Raw genomic sequence first — 17,888 nt, 5'->3', positions numbered from 1 at the left:
ACACCACAAGCACCATACACTGGAGGGTCCTGTCACCAGAGCAAGAAGCCATGCTTCATAGGGCTGTGGCCTATGTGAAGACAAGAAAAGAGGACGTCATCCCATCAACATGACTGAAAGGATGTATGCCACAGCCACAATGTGTGCTTTACTACACTGAAGTTATTGTTTGTCACTTCCAGCCACTCATCCTTCCACTGACGCAAGAGTCTGGAGCTCAACAGTGAGGCCATAGCATGCAGGGTGGTGGCATACTGAAACAGCTGAGGATCACGACACACCTCCTTGGCTGCTAGATCTGCTCTTTCATTCCCTGCATTACCCATGTGCCTTGGTACACAACAGAGAGACACTCCTTCCCCTGCCATTTTAGTTGGAGGAGAGCATTCAGCATATTCTGGACTATTTTATCAGCTGGGCGCAAACATTGTGGAGAGTGAAGGGCACTCAGATACTCAGAACAGATAAGAAATTTAGAACTGGAAGACTGTCTCATTTACTCCAGTACCTGCAAGAGCGCATATCATTCTGTGTCAAAGATAGTAAAGTCTTCACGCAGTCAGACCTGGAGTACACGATCCGTGAAAACAATAGTACAACCATCTGAGTCCCCTTGTTTAGACCCATCATAAAGACAGCCACACAGTTGTGGTGCTCACATAAAATGACAGAATGTCACATTAAAAATAGAATTAGGAGTGACATCTTTCCTGTACCACACCATATCTAAAATGACTCTGGACCTCTGCAGTAGTCTGGGCGGCAGACAGTTAAAAACCTGGATTTGGGGTTGTAATTGCTCCACAATGAGTGGTGAATCCAGCACATGCTGTACCCTGATTCCAAATGGCAATGTTGCCCGTGGACGATTGGAGAAAAGACATTCCAGAGATAGACGAGCAACAGTATGTTATGCGGTGAATTTACATGCTTTATGTACCATGAGGAGGTGGCCCAGATGGTGAGTGGTGGTTCCCCAACCTCAGCACAGAGACTGGGTACAGAACTGGTCCTATAAGCACCCATTGCCACTTGAATACTCTAGATAACTTGATTCCAAAAACAGCCACACTGATAATGTTTATTGCTATTTCATACCAATATTGACCTTTGGTATTGAAACAAGTACCATCACAAAAAGAGAATCATCAAGGCTGTAAGTATCAGAGATCCACCATAAAGAAGACCAAGATGGACAAGTTAAGGAATTAGGAGGTGAGGAAAGAAGATACAATAAAGACATCACTATTAGATCGAATTGGCGCATCTAGACTTCGGTGGTACAGGCATGTGATGAGACTGGAGCCAACTAGAACAGCCAAAATAAATTTGAAAAGGCAGGTGGATGGGGAAAGACCTCAAGGAAGAACTTGACCCCAATGGATGGACTTCATTAAGGCTGATCCAGTGACCAGAGGATGGACAGTGGATGATGTTCTCCATGAACAGGTGTATTTGGACAGGACTAAGTGGAAGAGGCTCATTACCAGTATCCAGGAAACTGGAATTGTTAAATAATGATGATGATGAAGATGCCAGTCGAATACTCTCATGGTGGGCAGCATCAATAATTTTCAGGTAAGATGACCTAATTGAACTATATACTGTGCACCCACAGTCCAGCCACAAACACACAAAAGCCCTATCAAACTGGAGCAGATGCGCTTGTCCGCTCCCCAAGACCTGTGGCTAAGGACTTTATGATGTTCAGTGCCTTTGAGTGTTCTGGCTTTCAGGTCTCTCAGGTGTGACAACCATGACAATCTGGAGTCAAATATGAGGCCCAGAAAGCTCACTAAGTCTCTAAAATTTAGGATGATGTCCCTCATATAAAATTTAGGATGGTGTCCCTCATACGGAAGTCAGGCAAAATAAAAATACAACAAGAACAATTAAAATGAACCCCTCCCCCCTCCACACACACACACACACACACACACACACTCTCTCTCTCTCTCTCTCTTATCTGCAGAAACTGAAAACCCATCTTTGCAGTCACTCCTTTAACCGCTGACTCGCTGTTGCAACACCGGTGGAGGAACAGAAAACAGCAAAATCGTCCACAAATAGGGAGCACTGAACAGGATTCCTCACCATAGACATGATATTGTTTAGGGCTATAATAAAGAGGGTAACACTTAAAAACACTTCCCTGTGGGACACCATTCTCCTGCTCAAAACGATCTGATAACGCATCACCAATTCGGGCCCTAAGAACCTACTAAAACGGGAAAGACTGTATGAAGATGGGGACGTGGCCATGAAAGCCCCATTGATGCAGATGTGCAAGAATACAGTGTCTCCAAGTAGTATAGCACATCTTACTGATATAGAAGTATATGCTGATACAGTGATGTTTATGTAGGGAAGCCAGATGAGGAGCCATCTCTAGCAGGGTCAGGTTGTTGACAGTGGACTGAAATCTTCTGAATCCACACTGAGGATTTCTAAAGAGTTGCCTAGTCTCTAACAACCAGACCAGATGACGGTTAACCATTTCCTCCACGGTCCTTCCTACACAGTTAATTAAGGAAACACTCCAATAACTACTGGGGCATGTGCAGTCCTTTCCTGGTTTGACAAAGGTACAAAAATTGTCTCTCTCTAAAAGTTGGGGAATTGACCTGACTGCCATATCAAATTAAAACATTCCAGGAGGATTTCCTTGACACTGCTGGCAAATTCCAAAGCATGCAGTTCCAGATTTGATCATGACCAGATGCATTATCATGAATCTCAGACAGTGCCGATTCCAGCTCCCACATGGAGAAAGGGCAGTTGTAAGACTCAGAATTGTAGAGTCTGAAGTCCAACTTGCCCCTTTCTGCAATCACACAGTAGTGGCAAAATGCCAGATCAGGTCAGCAGCCAGGGGGAGAGCAGAGTATTGGTGTGCTTTACGGACAGACACAGCAACCACTCCAATGGCTCTGTCCCCAGTCGAATGACTTCTTTCAGCGAAAAGTATAGCTCCATAACACAGGTGTATCAGTGACTTTAAAATGTGTTTCTTGTAAATACAGGCACAGGTGGATTTATGCAGTAGCAGTTTCAGCTCTTCCACATGTGTCCTGAACCCATAAATGTTCGATCGCAAAATGGAAGCCATCTATCATGAGGGTTGTACTTTCACCCTGTCTTTCCACTGGGGTGGGAAGCCCATAATGGATGATCAGTCAGTCTTGCGGTGAGATGATTCCCCCAGCCCAACATCAAGGTCCATTAGTTCTACTGAAGAGTCAAAGAGAGGCGTCAGATAAGATGACATAAATATTGTCGGACTGTTCACTTCCTGATTCCGTTGGCAATGGAAGCTTGGCCTTTGATTTTTTGCGCTGGATAGGCTTCCCAGCCACAATCACGGCAATGGTAATGGCAGCAGTGGATGGTGGACTGGACTGAACCTTTGGAGGAGCAGTAAGTTCTGCAACATTAGCGACTACCAATTGTGTAGCAGCATCCATTTTCTGTACTGGCTGTTTAACAACTGAAGCAAAGGAGTTAGCAAAAGTCCAAGCCTGCATGGTCTTGTAAATCATGTTGGCCTCGCCACAGGAGATCCGTCTTTTGGTTTTAATCTCCTGCATCTTCCATTCATCAAGGAAGACACAGCAGTCTCTACTCCACACTGGGTGAGCCCCAGAGCACTTCACACACTGTGGAGGATATGAACAGCTAACTCTTTCATGGGCAGCCTTACGACCATTGATACAAGTGGCTTCTCCCTTAAATCCAAGAGTGGTGTGCCCGAAGCACATTGAGTTGGGGATATAGGGCCACACAGTTAAGCAAAGAAAACCTGTCTTAATATGTTCTGGGAGTTTCGTGCTATTAAAAGTGAGGATGAACGAGTCAGATTTAATCAGATCAGCGTTCACCCTTTTCATAATATTCTACACATCTACAATACCTTCTTTGGTCCATTCCACTTTCACGTCTTCTCTGGGGATGTCCATCAAATCTCTGCATGTCACAACGCATTTAATGTAGTTTAACATGATGTGGAGATCAGTATCAATGGCATATTTCCCAAGAGTTCTTGACTTCTGCAGATTTGTCACTTGTTGGTAACTTGATGTTTCCATCAGCAGTGACCCATTTTGTAACCACTTAACAAATTTTAATGGACCTGTAATCCCCTCTAAAATCTTTTGTATGTAAAATTTTTCCAAAACTTCCCTCTTTCCTTTTAACCAATAAAAAACCACTCTGGCCATCAGGATGTGTTCTGTTACTAAAGACACTATAATTCTTTAATATACTTGAGTCTGGAGGACAGGCTACATAAGCCCTCTTATTTGATTGGGTGTTGGTACCTACCCATTCCATTGGGAGTGAAGGAGGAAACTTCGAAGGATCCATCTCGGTCAAATGAGCATCTAGGGAAACAAAAGTCCACGTAGAAAAACCCTGCATGTCTAGGTAAGTCTTATACCACTGAGGTGCAGCAGATTCCCCACAGGTTGCCCGTTAATGACTGCTCCACCTCAACACTCAAATCTCATCAGCACACAGCACACCTTGAGATTAAGGTTTTTTTAATGGAGGTTAGTAGCATCCTCCTGATACAGGTGGTCAAGCTAAGATTCCCATTCTCTGTGACACACAATGATCAATGGCCGCACCACACAGTGATCACTGAAGCATGCCTAGAGCTTACAGTGAAAGGGGACTGGCAGCCTTACCTGTCCCCAGCACAGGAAACCCAGGGTCACCTAGCCCATACTCAGCAAACAAATGCTCAACGCCTGAGGGCAGACAGTACATGGTGGTTATAAGAGTCGAGTGGCATAAAAGGGAAACAGTGGTTGAGAAGGCAATGAAAGACAGTCATAAGCTATCCCTGATGTTATTCAATCTGTGCATTGTACAAGTGGTAAGTAAAACTAAAGAAAAATCTGAAGTATGAATTAAAACTCAAGGAGAAAAAAATAAAATCTTTGAGATTTGCTGGTGACTTTGTAATTCTGTCAGACGCAGCAATCGACTTGGAAGAGCAGTTGAATGGAATGGACAGCATCTTGAAAGGAGGAAGTCAAATAAGGATAACTGAAAGTAGTTGGATTAAATCAGGTGATGCTGAAGCTATTAGGTTACGGAACAAAATGCTTAAAGTAGCAGATTAGTTGTGTTTAGACAAGAAGAGAATAGAGGCTCTTAAACTGTGATGCTATAGAAGAATTCCGAAGATTAGATAGGTAGATTGTGTAATTAATGAGGTGGTACTGAATAAAAATGGGGAGACAAGAAATTTTTGACAAAACTTGACTAAAAGACGGGACTGTTGATAGGACACATTCTGAGATGTCAAGGGACAACCAATTTAGTAATGGAGGGATTTGTGGGTGGTAAAAATCGTAGAGGGAGAGCAAGAGATGAAGACATTAAGCAAACTCAGGAGGATGTAGGTTACAGTAGTTATTCAGAGATTAAGCAGTTTCACAGTATATAGTACCATGGAGAGCTACATCAAACAAGTCTTCGGACTGAAGACTACAGCAACAACAATTTAAAACTTCAGCTTTCCTTTTCCTGTCATCTTTTGCCACACCTGATTGGTCAGCAAGAGACTGGATAGAAGTCTTTGATCAGCTTAGTGATTTTACACAAGACCAGAATTTTCTCTGGTTCTCATCACAACCTTTCGCTAACAAGGTATGAATGACATAGAAGCTGTTGTATGATTCACAAAATTATCTTTTTATAGATGCACGAATTTTTATTAACTTTTTCCTGTTGACATATCTGCATTCTTTTAAGAATGAAGATTGCAGCAATCTCGGTTTTCTCAGCAGATTTTGAATTTTGTTGGTAAATCACAGTGGACCTTTTCAGTCCTTAATTGACTCATCTTGTACATACTTCTCCCGTTAAGGATACCCAGGGTGAGAGTTCCATTTCAGAAACGTTACCAACCTAGAAAACAAAAAGGTCACCCTCCCAGTTCCCACATCACTACATGTGCACATCTTCATAAACTTCAAATGGCTATTGGTGTAGTAAAATAGTTACACAACAAAACACACACAACAAAAGCTATCGTCTTCGGAATTAAAGTAAATGTAGCAATAACTGTCAGGTGCTAATTAAAAGTAGTACATTGTGTTGTATTTCTCTTCATCTGCTGGGTGTGTTCATTTTTACTACGTGACTGCCGATTGGTAACTGGCGATAGAAGTAGGAAGTCCTCATTATTTGAACTACTATGAACCTACATGATCCAATAGTGTGACACTCACTGAGTAACTACTGTACAACAGCCATCATTTAATTAACTGCATAATCACTACTGCAAATGAGCACCACAATTGGGCATAAACAACTGTATAATGCACTACACGAACCTAAGCTGACTGATAGGGGGTGAGAGTGTTGTCAGCAATTACTGAAGTTATCTCTCAGTTCTTGCACAGTCAACAATAAGTTTAAAAGAGCAGCAGTGCCTGAATGTGGTTCATTTAAAAGTTTGTGTGTAGCCTGATGAGAAAAAGCATAGTGAATAGAGTGGCAAAATGACCAATTTCCTAAAGTTTTTTGTATTTCATAAACCAATGAAAACTGAAAATGAAAGTGAGGGATTAAAAAAAATATATATTACCTGTGATGAAATATCACAAAGAAAGGGTTGGTTAAGCTCAAATAGTTCTAATAAAACATAACATTAATTGTACTGATGGAGAAAATATAGAGCTAAGAGAACCTGCTGGTTTGAAGTGCTTTGATGAGAATAGCAGTAGTCTCCTCATCAGTATTTCCAATGTTGGAAATTACGTTGAGGGGGGGGGGGGGGGGGGGGGGGGGGGGAGGGGAAACCAAGACTGACAATTCCCGAAAGTACAAGAGTTTATTGAATCTATGGCAATCTGACAAAAATCATTATTTCAAGAATAATGTGGGTGGCATAAAGAGGACATTTCAATTGACTGGCTGTCACTATATCCACGGTTGGTGTATTTTAAAGCAACTAAAGGTGCACTTACTGTGCTGTAGGTAGTTTTTCCTACCACGTATAATGCATGGCAGTCATCATGATGCATCCATAAAGGTTTTCCAATTCTGCAAACCTGCATATGAATTCTGAATGGCATAAAAATGCAGATGAAAAGTCAAGTAATTTTGTTAATAATATAACAAGCTAAATTAACAATGTAGAAGGAAACAGTCAATAAGAAATCTGCAAAATTAGTACAAAATAATCATGCTAACTGTTTCTTGCATTTTTTTTATCAGACTACTTTAGTTGTCTTTCTGAAAATGACAAACAAAAAGCTGTTCCAGATTGCCCTGCCTCATCAGTTTGAAGGATGAGCTCCTTATGAAAAATGACACCCTGAATCGTATTCAATGACTGGTAAAGAGTAATGGATTCGTTGGTTGGTTGATGTGGGGGAGGGAACCAAACAGTGTTGTAGTGATGTTACTGGTCCTACGATCTACAATGGCAGGAAGCAAGGCAAGAACAACAAAAACAGCACAGTCCACTCAACATGCAAACAAAGAGGAAGAAGGGACATCAGGGCAGTATGAAGAGGAAAGAACAGGAGGGGGGCAGGGGTTGAAATGGGGAGAGCAGGGTGCCCCAGAAATGCTATTTGCGGTGGGGCACCAGCACCTTCTACGACCTGTCTCGAAACCCAAACCACACAATTATTACAATACAACAGATAATGGAAGTGGCTGTGCATTCTTGGCACCTTTAAGACTTCAAAATGTCTCAATTTTGTGAGCAGAACTACACAATAAAATGTTGTATTCACCTGAACAAAAATGCTTCTGTGCCCTATGATGAACTGAAGAAAGGCTTTGGTGAGTCATCCATGCCATGTTGATCCTGTTTTTGTTGCCAGAAAGTTGCAAATTGCAACGAGGGTACATTCTGTGTGCCTGTTATGGCCTTGACAGAGACAAAAATCAATACAGTGGCTACCATTACATGCAGTGATCCATGTCTATCAGATAACTTGCACACATTCTGGGCATATCAACTGAAAGGATTTATATTCCTTTAAAGGAACATTTGTAAAAGTCTATAGTATGCACACCATGTAACACGACTGCTTACTTCAGAACAAAGGCAGAATCATGTTGATGTGGGCCACTATTGGGAACAAACTGTTGACGATGACAATGTGAATGAAACAGTCCAAATTTAGCATTCTGCAATTTTTTTCTCTACCGTACCACCGTAAAGAATATTAACAGACATAATTTTGATAATGAAACACCACCTGTGAGTGCTTTACAGGTTATTTTGAAGAATAGCCTTTGCCAAATTTTTTGGGTATGGAAACAGATATACGGCAATTGTGCCATATTAGTGCAAGGTATACATTGAAGGTACCAATAGTGTGAAAATGTAAACTTCCAAAACACAGTTTGTAACAAACAAATGGCTATCTTTATTGAATGTCATACTCACAACATCCAACTGATAATCAGCTTTTCACTCATCCTTTTACAAACCTAGTAACATATTAAGGGAATATTAGAGTTTCTGGATGAAAAAGCTTCTTGTCGGTTTGTAAAATCCATGGATCACTAGAGGGATTAAAGTATCTTGTGGATGGGGAATATATCTGTTGCCAAGAACAAGAAGACATCCTCAAAATTACTAATACAGGTTATTAAAAAGTCAGAAATCAGTAATTCTGACAACAAACTTAAGGCTATATGGAATGTGGTGACATGAGAGGCAAGACAACCAGCCACAGAAAAGGATAACATAGCTACTCAACTGAATGGAGGAGATGGAAGAGCTATAACCAATGAGTCACTGGCAGCAAATACATTTAACAATCAATTATCAAATATTGTAGAAAGTATTGGGGCACTGTTCAAGAGAGAAATGACAGCAATTTGTTGTAAAAGTAACCCTGTTAAAATGCTTAGAAAGAAGTACTCTGCTACATTTGTTACCATATATTCTATCAATACACAATTATAGTGACGCTTCATGAAGGGAAGACGACATTCTCTTCACACAACATTCTTGAGAAAATTTAGAAAACTGAAATTTGAAGCTGAGCAATTCTACTGCCACCACAGTACATTTTATGTAAAGACAACGAAGATAAGAGAAATTTGGGCTCATATACAGGAATACAGACAGTCGTTTTTCCTTCACTCTCTTTGTGAGTGAAACAGGAAAGCAAATAAATAAGAGTGGAACAAGATATAGGTACTCTCTGACACACTATATGGTGGCTTACAGAGTTTGTATGTAGGTGTAAAACTGGAAACTGGTGATAAATTTCTGTAGAAATCAAATATTGAAGCATTATCAAGCAGTTGCCTACAATGGCTCAGTGATTCACACGAAAAAAGAAAACTCGAGAAATGAATATCTTACAGCAATGACTATGGTTTCTCAATGTTTTAGTGTCCACCCTATGAAATCTTGGTTGTAGAGACCAACTGATCTGTAGCACAAACCGAAGTCTGGGTTTGGTCGAAAAGTGACACACACTTTGTGATTTTGTTAAGTCAACAAATGTGAATTGCAAAATAAAAATTGTGATAGGGTAACCGATTGATTTGTAGCATAGCCTAAGGTCAACATTTGCACAATATACAGCATTTTTCATTATGAACAGCAAATTAAAAGTCAATTCAAAACTGCTGTATTTCACAGTAGGAAATCTGTGAAATGTTTTTTGAGCATGTTATGCAAAGGAAGATCACTATAAAACACTTACCATTACTATGTGTCTAGTAAGTTAGAGCACGGCTTATTTTGTTCTTCATTTACAATGCATTGAACCCGATCATTTATATATTAGTATCAATCTGTCATAGGAGGTCATATACGATGTGGTACTGTACACACCTATCAACAGTTATCTGGTTGCATATTGTAGGCTGCTATTGTTTAGTAAAATGATAGATGCCACTGAATGTTATCAAGTGTACTATTGAGCTGTTCCCTTCATTTAGAAGTGTTTGCTACGCTTTTTTTTTTTTTTTTTCCACAACTCATCACTAATCAGTTATAATTTTAAATACTGTCACTCTATGTTATCTGCATATTCGGGTACAATATTACATTTTTAAACATTTTTCAACCTGTTTTCTATAGAAATAGTTATTCATTAATGTTTTGTTTATTTCTATAATAGTTATTAAGTGTGACTTTGACAGCTGGGACTGTTGTTCAAACACTTTAAAAAATTTAAACAGTTGTGGGATCTCTCATGACAATATGTCATACATTTTCATAATTTAACACTCAATTAACTGAAAAATCATGCCCGTTAGATAAGGAGCAACTATTCATAATATATCTTCCAGTAATAGATCCTTGCAGGTTAAGAAAGTCATTATAACTAATTTTATTCATTTAAAAACTGATGACTAGTGGCTTAATGAGAGGTACTCACATCAACTTTGATGGAAATTAATAATTTGGAAAAAAGTTCTCCTACTTGCAAATTTTATTCATACTTGAGAAGATGAGAACAATTGGACAAAAATATTAACAGTCTATTTACTCAAGTACTGATTCTTAAAGTTAAATACAGCTGATTGCTGCATCTTAATTTACAGCAGAGACATCTTTCCTGCTACTATGCCCAACTATAACAATATGAAATTGACAGATTGCTATTCACCATTTACAGATGGCACTGAGTGACTGTCCTTTTCACTGTGTCTGTCACCAAAGTATATTTAGGCTAGCTTTGAGTGGACAATATTTTGCAATCTTAGCACTATATGGATGCTGCTATTAAATTATCATCATTTCTGAGTCTGACAGTATCATCACCAAAACATATCTGCTTGGAAACATACATATGATGTTACTGCTTCTAGCAAAAGTGTTTCTTTCAGTGGGAGGGGGCATGGTTGTAACAAGAACAAAGAAACAAATAAATGGGTACAATTCTGTGTGTAATGTTCATTAGTTATATCAATTTACTTTGGAGGCATAAAAAAAAGAGATGTGACAGCCTGATATGTTAACTTTTAACTTACAAGACAAATAGGAACACTTTTTAATTTCGTCCACTGAATCCGGAAGGCAACTTTGTTGCAGGTTGCACTTGTAAGCTGAAGCCATGATGGCAGCTCCAGCAAATCAGTGAGCACAGCCTCATCCAGTTGGAGGTTTGACAGTTCACCTTCACCTTTAAATGTGCTCAAATTGATCTTATCAGCTGACAAATTTTTGGTGAATCTGGGAAAATGAAATATTTTGTAATCCAACTACCCGCAAGAAACACATGTAAAGTGCACAACAACATACTGACGCTATATTACCTCGACAAATGCTTCAAAAGCTGATTCTTTATAATTGAAACCATTTCATAACATAAGCAGCGTCCTCTTCCAGGTTCTGTATGTGTAATTAAAGTTAATTGTCGTTCTGCTTCTCATACTTTAATAAAGAGTAAATAATGATTTGGCACTATTGTTGCTGCTTTTGTCGTCTGTTAATCTCTGTATTTGTGCCAAAACCGGTACATCGCGACGATCATATGGACTTCGCTCGTTTTTGTTCCTGGACTTTCACGTTTGACTCACCCAACGTACATTACGCTGTCGACTTCACTACCGTGACAAACAGTCTGTCGGCCTGCACGGCAAATATAATCGGCTTTAATCCCCAGTTGCGTACTCTCAAACATATCTAAAATATAATTCACGCCGTGAGATAAATATTCAAAAACAGCCTCTAGAACAACAGCTTTGTATCGTGTTTGGCACAAGTTCCCACTACTCTCTTCGTATTCACAATATGTTTTATTCGCAGTTTAAAAATTTCCTTTTCATCTAATTAAAGCGACACATCAGCATGCAATACTACTGTCTACAGTTTGCAAGAAGTTGAACGGCGTTAAAAGTGTCATTGAATCTGAGTTGCTAAATAGTATCTTTGACAGCGGCTTCTCCCAACACTTACTCTGAATGAGTCGTGTACTCTTGTCATTACTCGGAAAGTCGGAAGCTTGAAGCTATGTTAGGATATCACCGTTAATATTGTGCTGTGTAGTGGAGTTGGGATAGGGTTAAGATCAAAAAGGCAGGTGCTAATGCAGCACTGAACATCAGTGAAGTGTGAATTGAAGCTTAGGTGAAGGTCTCCACGAAGAAAGTGAATGAACAGCTGTTAGGGGAATAATCATCTTGCCATGTAACATGAAAATGAATTTTTTACCTCATCAAGATGCTACCAATGACGAAATTGTAAAGTGGATTAAGATGATAACCAAGGAAAAATTTAATGAAACGGTGCGCAGGAAGATTAGATACAGTGGCGAAATAAAAAAGCAGACATGGAAAATAGTTTCCCACAATATATATAAAGCTGTAAAAGATTCCGCAGAAGTGAAGTTATTCATTGAAGACATTGCTGATGCAATTAAACAGCGTGCAGAATATTCTGACTTTGATTGGATTCATTTGTCTGTAACAGGTGGAAATTTGCTCAACACTCACAAATTGCTGCAGTATAAGGATAATACTAAACTTGTGCCGTCAAAATATTTTGAAAGTTTATGCCGCAAAACTTCGCCACACAAATCTTTTTTTGTACGTAGTCATGCGTTACGAGAGTTGTTATCTGTTAATTTACCGGACAGTATATCATTTGAAAGCTGGCCCACTCTTCAAAGCAATTTGCAGCACAGCCTTAGCCAGAAGAGCCAAGAAGAATTCACATTAAGCTTAAAAGTGCATGCCAGAATAATGTCGTCCCCGTCGTTGGCGTTTGTGAAGGAATGTTATATAAATCTTGTAGAAAGCTTACGGTTGTACTATGTAGATGCTGCAATCGGCACCACCCCATCTTTTGTACAAGGATTGAATTTTTCAAATCCTGTGCATAACAAATTGATAAAACTGGTACATTTTATACTTGCAATGTCGAACGAAATGCCCAAGAGTTGGGCACGCTTCAAAAACAGTTGGATAGAAGAAATAATTAATGCATTTATGATTTTGATCACCATGCATATACACACTACTACAGGGGATGCATTAATTTATCCATTTCATGTAATTGCTGCTCTTGACCCAAGAGCTATTTGGTGTTTCCATTGGCTGCATGGCACTCTTGGAAGAAATATTTTCTTCAGTTTTCAGTCAAAAGTGTCTGCATTTTTAAAATTTGTATCAGGTTCAATACTTCAGTATTTAAAGCACCCAACATATTCATGTCACAGTACTGATTTTAACAATAAGCTCACCTCTTCTGCGATCAAGGAAGGAATATTTATTCATTCTGTCAGTATTTTAGGTATTATGGCATGCTATAAAAGAGGCGACAGTTTTATTCTTGATTATTTCAGTGAGCAGACTGGAGTAGTGCCATTGCAGCATATCCTAATTGCTCTTATAACATCTTTAAATGCACACTCGTGTAGTATTCCACTGAAGAAAGTAATTACAGAAACTGTGATAAAAATATTTCACAACAGAGGTGACAAGTACATAAATGAGTCAACAGTAAGGTGTTTACTGGAACCACTTAAAACCTTAAATTGTGGGACCACTATGTTACCAGAGAACACTATAAGAATCTTACATTCCATCACTGCAGATGAGCGTTCCCTGCACTATTTACTACACAGTACAGAAGAGTGTCGAAAATCGGTTGGTACACTTGAGGCAGTTTCAAAATGTGCAGTGGAGGCTCCAAATGATGAACCATTTCAAAACTTGATAATGAATTATGTAGTTTCAAGACTTGAAAGACATGAAAAAGAAACCGCAGGATTGTTAAGCATGCTCCTGGAAACGTGTGTAGCATTAATGCCCGTCTCATTTGGTTGTACGATACCTTCGTTCACCAGTAATTTTTTAACAACTGTTATTGCTTATTACAAGTTGTCTCAGACTGGTATTAATGAGGGGGAACAAACACAGTTTGGCAAAGAGATTGGGTAAGTTGAAGGCAGGCAACTTCTTTGTATCTCACTTATTGGTTCCCACACATATAAGAGCACATTTTATTGTTGTTGTTCTTCCTCTTTTGGTGCAAGTAGATAATTCACAGAAATGTTTTGTATGCACAGTTTTAATGTATGCTGTAGTATTTTGTTAAAGTTGCCCTCTTGGAACAATAATGGGCGCTTATGCAGTTTAGCAGATGATGATTTGAAAATTAAACAGTAAGGAATAATTCTGTTTTCAGTATAGGTTTACGCTATATCTATATCTACATGTACATCAATATTCCGCACATTGCCTAATGGTGTGTGGCAGAGGGTACTTCAGGTACCACTAACTGATTCCCCTTCCTGTTCCACTCCTGAATGGTGCATGGTAAGAATAATTGTCAGTAAGACTCTATATTAGCTCTAATGTCTCGAATTTTTTTTTTTTTTTTTTTCTTTATGATCATTTCACTTGGTGTGTGTGGGAGGAAGTAATATGTTGTCCAACTCTTACACGAAAGTAGTCACTCGAAATTTAAGTAGTCAATCTCTTCATGATACACAATGCCTCTCTTGTGACATATGCCACAGAAGTTTGTTGAACATCTCTTTTAACACTCTTGTGCCATCTAAATGACCGTATGATGAAACTCGTCATTCTTCGATAGATCATCTTTCTCTCTTGTATCAGTCCTCCCCTGGTGAGGGCTCCAAATTGATAAATGATACTCAAGAATTGGTTGAACAAGCGCCTTGTAAGCCACATACTTAGTGGATGAGTAAAATTTTCTCGACATTCTTACTGCGAGTCTCAATCTGGTGTCTGCTTTTCCTTCTATTTATGTGAGGCCTATGCGATCAATCCACATAAGGTCGCTCTGCATGCTTCCTCTTAGATATTTTGCAGCAGTTTTTGTTTCCAGAAATTCGTCATCAGTGGTATAGTTGTACAGTAGTGGATTTCATTTCCTGTTTATGCACAGTATGTTACATTTATTTATGTCTATGATCAAGTGCCAGGGATTGCACCATTCATCAATCTTCTGTTGGTCATTTTGCATATAGATACTGTCTTCCGGCATTCCTGCTTTCTTATAGACCACATCACTTGTGAAAAGTCTTAAAGAACTTGGACTGCTTTGTACTTGATCATTTATATATATTGTAAACAGTAACAGTCCCATCACATTTCCTTGTGGTACTCCAAAAATTACCTTTACATCTGTAGAATTTGTTCCATTAAAAATATCATTTTTAGTTCCATTTGCAAGGAAGTCCTGAATCCAGTTGCAAATCAGCTTGAATTTCTCAGTAAGGTCATTTTTTCTTTTTTTCACTAGACAGCAGTATGGGGCAGTGTCACTTGTTTCTAGTTGCTAGGTTCCCTTTTGCTCCAGCAACCTGTGATGAACTGCAGCGAAAAGGGGAGCAATTTCTTTTGCATATTCTTTGCAGCATCTTACAGGTCCTGATGCCATTCTCTACTAAGTAATTGTAATTGCTTTTCTGTTTTGCGATCAGTTATCCCAATATCTGCCATTTCAATGTTCATATGATAATTTAAAGAAGGAACCATATTATGATTTTTCTGCAGTGAAACAATTTCAGAAGACTGAATTTAATATTTTGACCTCCTCCTTGTTACCTTCATTTTGGTGCCTTTATGGTCACTGAGTGTCTGAATAGATGATTTCCAACCGCATACTCATTTTACGTAAGACCAAGACCTCTTGGGGTTTTCACTCAGATCAGTTGACAACATTTTGATCTCATTATACGGAAATACAGAAGCGTCCAATTCCACTCGTCTGCTTTGACCCATGACATAACTAATATGGTGGAAACGACCATACACTACGACTCCAATATGGCGTCTATGACGTCATTACGTAAACATGACCACAAACCCGAAAATACATTGAAAAACCAATACACACACGTACCGCAAAAAACCTAAAGAAACTAACAGGGCAAGTGTGGAAAATTGGGGATTTTTGGCTGGGGACAAAGTAAATATAAACAAATTTAGACGTACACCACCATACCAAACCACACAAAACAACGAAAAAACAGACAACACAAAACTCCCCAAATTCCACTAAACACAATATCCTCTGGAATCGAACGCATCCCTTGCCCTATATAGCTCAACATCAGCTCCCGATTCCACAAATAACACTTCCCTTGACCTATATAGCTCAACAGCAACTCCCAATACTGGAACACCCACAGCCACAAGCACACATTGGAATCGAACACTTCCCTTGACCTGTTATCCTTATGACAGCTCCACCTACAGCCGTCCCTGGTCCGAGATGCAGGAACTTTAGTAAGCCTCATTTCTTCACGACATACTAAACACTTCACAACTTCATCCAAAAATCCGAATATTTGAAGAAATTTTATTAGAGACAACGATCTGTCCCCCATCATTGCCAACAACCGAAAACTGTTGACATTGTCAGTCATATCCATACCTACCAAAGACATAAAAAAGCAATTTACCAAAATTCATACACGACGAACAGAAAAAAAAAGCTACAATAACGTCGAAATAACAAAACTAAAATCTTTAACTCACTCAAAAATATTTCGCTGAAAGCACAGTCCCAATACCACACATGTGCAATGCTATAACGCAAATGAACCCCATACGCCACGTAACACGCTACCCATAAACACACCACCAGAGAGAACCACTGAGTGCAACAATATGCCACCTATAAACACGCCACACATGCAAACTAAACCAAAAACGTCACCTAACACACCACCAGAGAGCACCACCAATCTCATCAAAATGACACCTACAAACACGACACTATCACAAACTAAATTCCGCGCCATTGTGACATCACACACCACAACAGCCTTACGTCACAGGTCAAAACCGACGGGTGGGATCGGATGCTTCGCTCGACCCCATTATACTTGTTTTTGCTTTGCACAGCTTTTATTTGTTTGTTAACATTTGCCTTCCATTGAATCTCGGATGCTCCCTTTGTTTATGTAACAGTTTTCTAACATTGAAAGTGATCCATGGTGGGTCTCTCCCATCACTCAAGACCTTGCTTGCAACATACTTGTCTAAGACATATTTAGCAATGCTTTTGAATTTTTTCTATTTGTGCTCCATGTCTTCAACTTCATCACTGAGTATATGATGCCAGCAACTTAGATACCCTGTGGTTTGTATCTTGTCACTCTTGCTAAACAAAAATAATTTCCTATCTTTCTTAACAATCCTTGTACACCTCTCACATCAGTATGTTCACTGAAACCTTCCTCCACATAAACTGATTTGATAAGTTTTGTTTGTAGCTAGGAGGTCTAAGGCGTTCCTTTTTCAAGTTGGTTCTCCAATTATCTGCTCAAAGTAATTTTCGGTCAAGACATTCAGAATACTGTCACACCAATCCCTGTCTCTAGCACTAGTTTTGATATCTTGACTCTCCCAATCTATACCTGACAAGGTGGAATTACCCCATCTTACAATGGCATGATTGAGATATCAAAATTCTCTCTGAAATGTTCTACCAGCACAGCTCCTGATGCATGTGGTCTACAAAAGCTTCTAATTACCATTTTTGACCCACCTTTAATGCATAATTTCACCCACATTAATTCAGGTGTTGTCAAATTCTTTACTTCAGTAAATATGCTGCCTTCGTTGATGACTAACCTATCCTTGTGATAAATATTCCAATCTGAAATTAGGATTTTGTTGCTATCCACTTCCAGTTTCAACCAACTTTCTGTTCCTAACACTACCTGTGCATTATAATTTTCAATAAGTGATCATTCTGAGACCTCTCCTGGGATTCTCCAGCACTTTACTAATATCTTATTAATCTCTTCTATGTACAATATGTGAGGATGAGTGTTCTCTGAGAACATTGTGGCTGACGTATCTTTGATTTTGCAAGGCAATTCACCTCTGATCCCAAGGGGTTTCCTTTAACCTAAACAACCCCTATTTGCACTTCACACACATATTCCAGTACCCTAGTAGCC

The 17,888-nt window shown here is 39.2% G+C and overlaps 2 protein-coding genes across 4 annotated transcripts in view; one reads left to right on the top strand and one right to left on the bottom strand.

Moving 5' to 3' along the window:
* The window catches only part of LOC124622447 (UHRF1-binding protein 1-like), a 442,870-nt gene extending 431,022 nt beyond the window's left edge, over positions 1-11,848 (bottom strand). For all 3 annotated transcript variants that reach the window (XM_047148146.1, XM_047148147.1, XM_047148148.1), the window contains exons 1-2: positions 11,257-11,848; positions 10,972-11,173 (exon numbers count right to left, since the gene is read on the bottom strand). In XM_047148146.1, the coding sequence (XP_047004102.1) occupies positions 10,972-11,173; positions 11,257-11,300 (246 nt within the window). In that variant the 5' untranslated portion in view covers positions 11,301-11,848. The remainder of the gene's footprint in view (positions 1-10,971; positions 11,174-11,256) is intronic.
* Positions 11,849-11,909: 61 nt separating this feature from the next.
* The window catches only part of LOC124622445 (protein broad-minded-like), a 286,578-nt gene continuing 280,599 nt past the window's right edge, over positions 11,910-17,888 (top strand). Inside the window, exon 1 of the mRNA XM_047148144.1 lies at positions 11,910-13,880. Coding sequence (XP_047004100.1) covers positions 12,136-13,880 — 1,745 coding nt within the window. The 5' untranslated portion in view covers positions 11,910-12,135. The remainder of the gene's footprint in view (positions 13,881-17,888) is intronic.

The sequence above is a fragment of the Schistocerca americana genome, chromosome 7 (assembly GCF_021461395.2).
Source record: "Schistocerca americana isolate TAMUIC-IGC-003095 chromosome 7, iqSchAmer2.1, whole genome shotgun sequence".
Taxonomy (NCBI): Eukaryota; Metazoa; Arthropoda; class Insecta; order Orthoptera; family Acrididae; genus Schistocerca; species Schistocerca americana.
The sequence above is the reverse complement of the archived record's forward strand: the minus strand, read 5'-3'. Positions and strand labels throughout refer to the sequence as shown.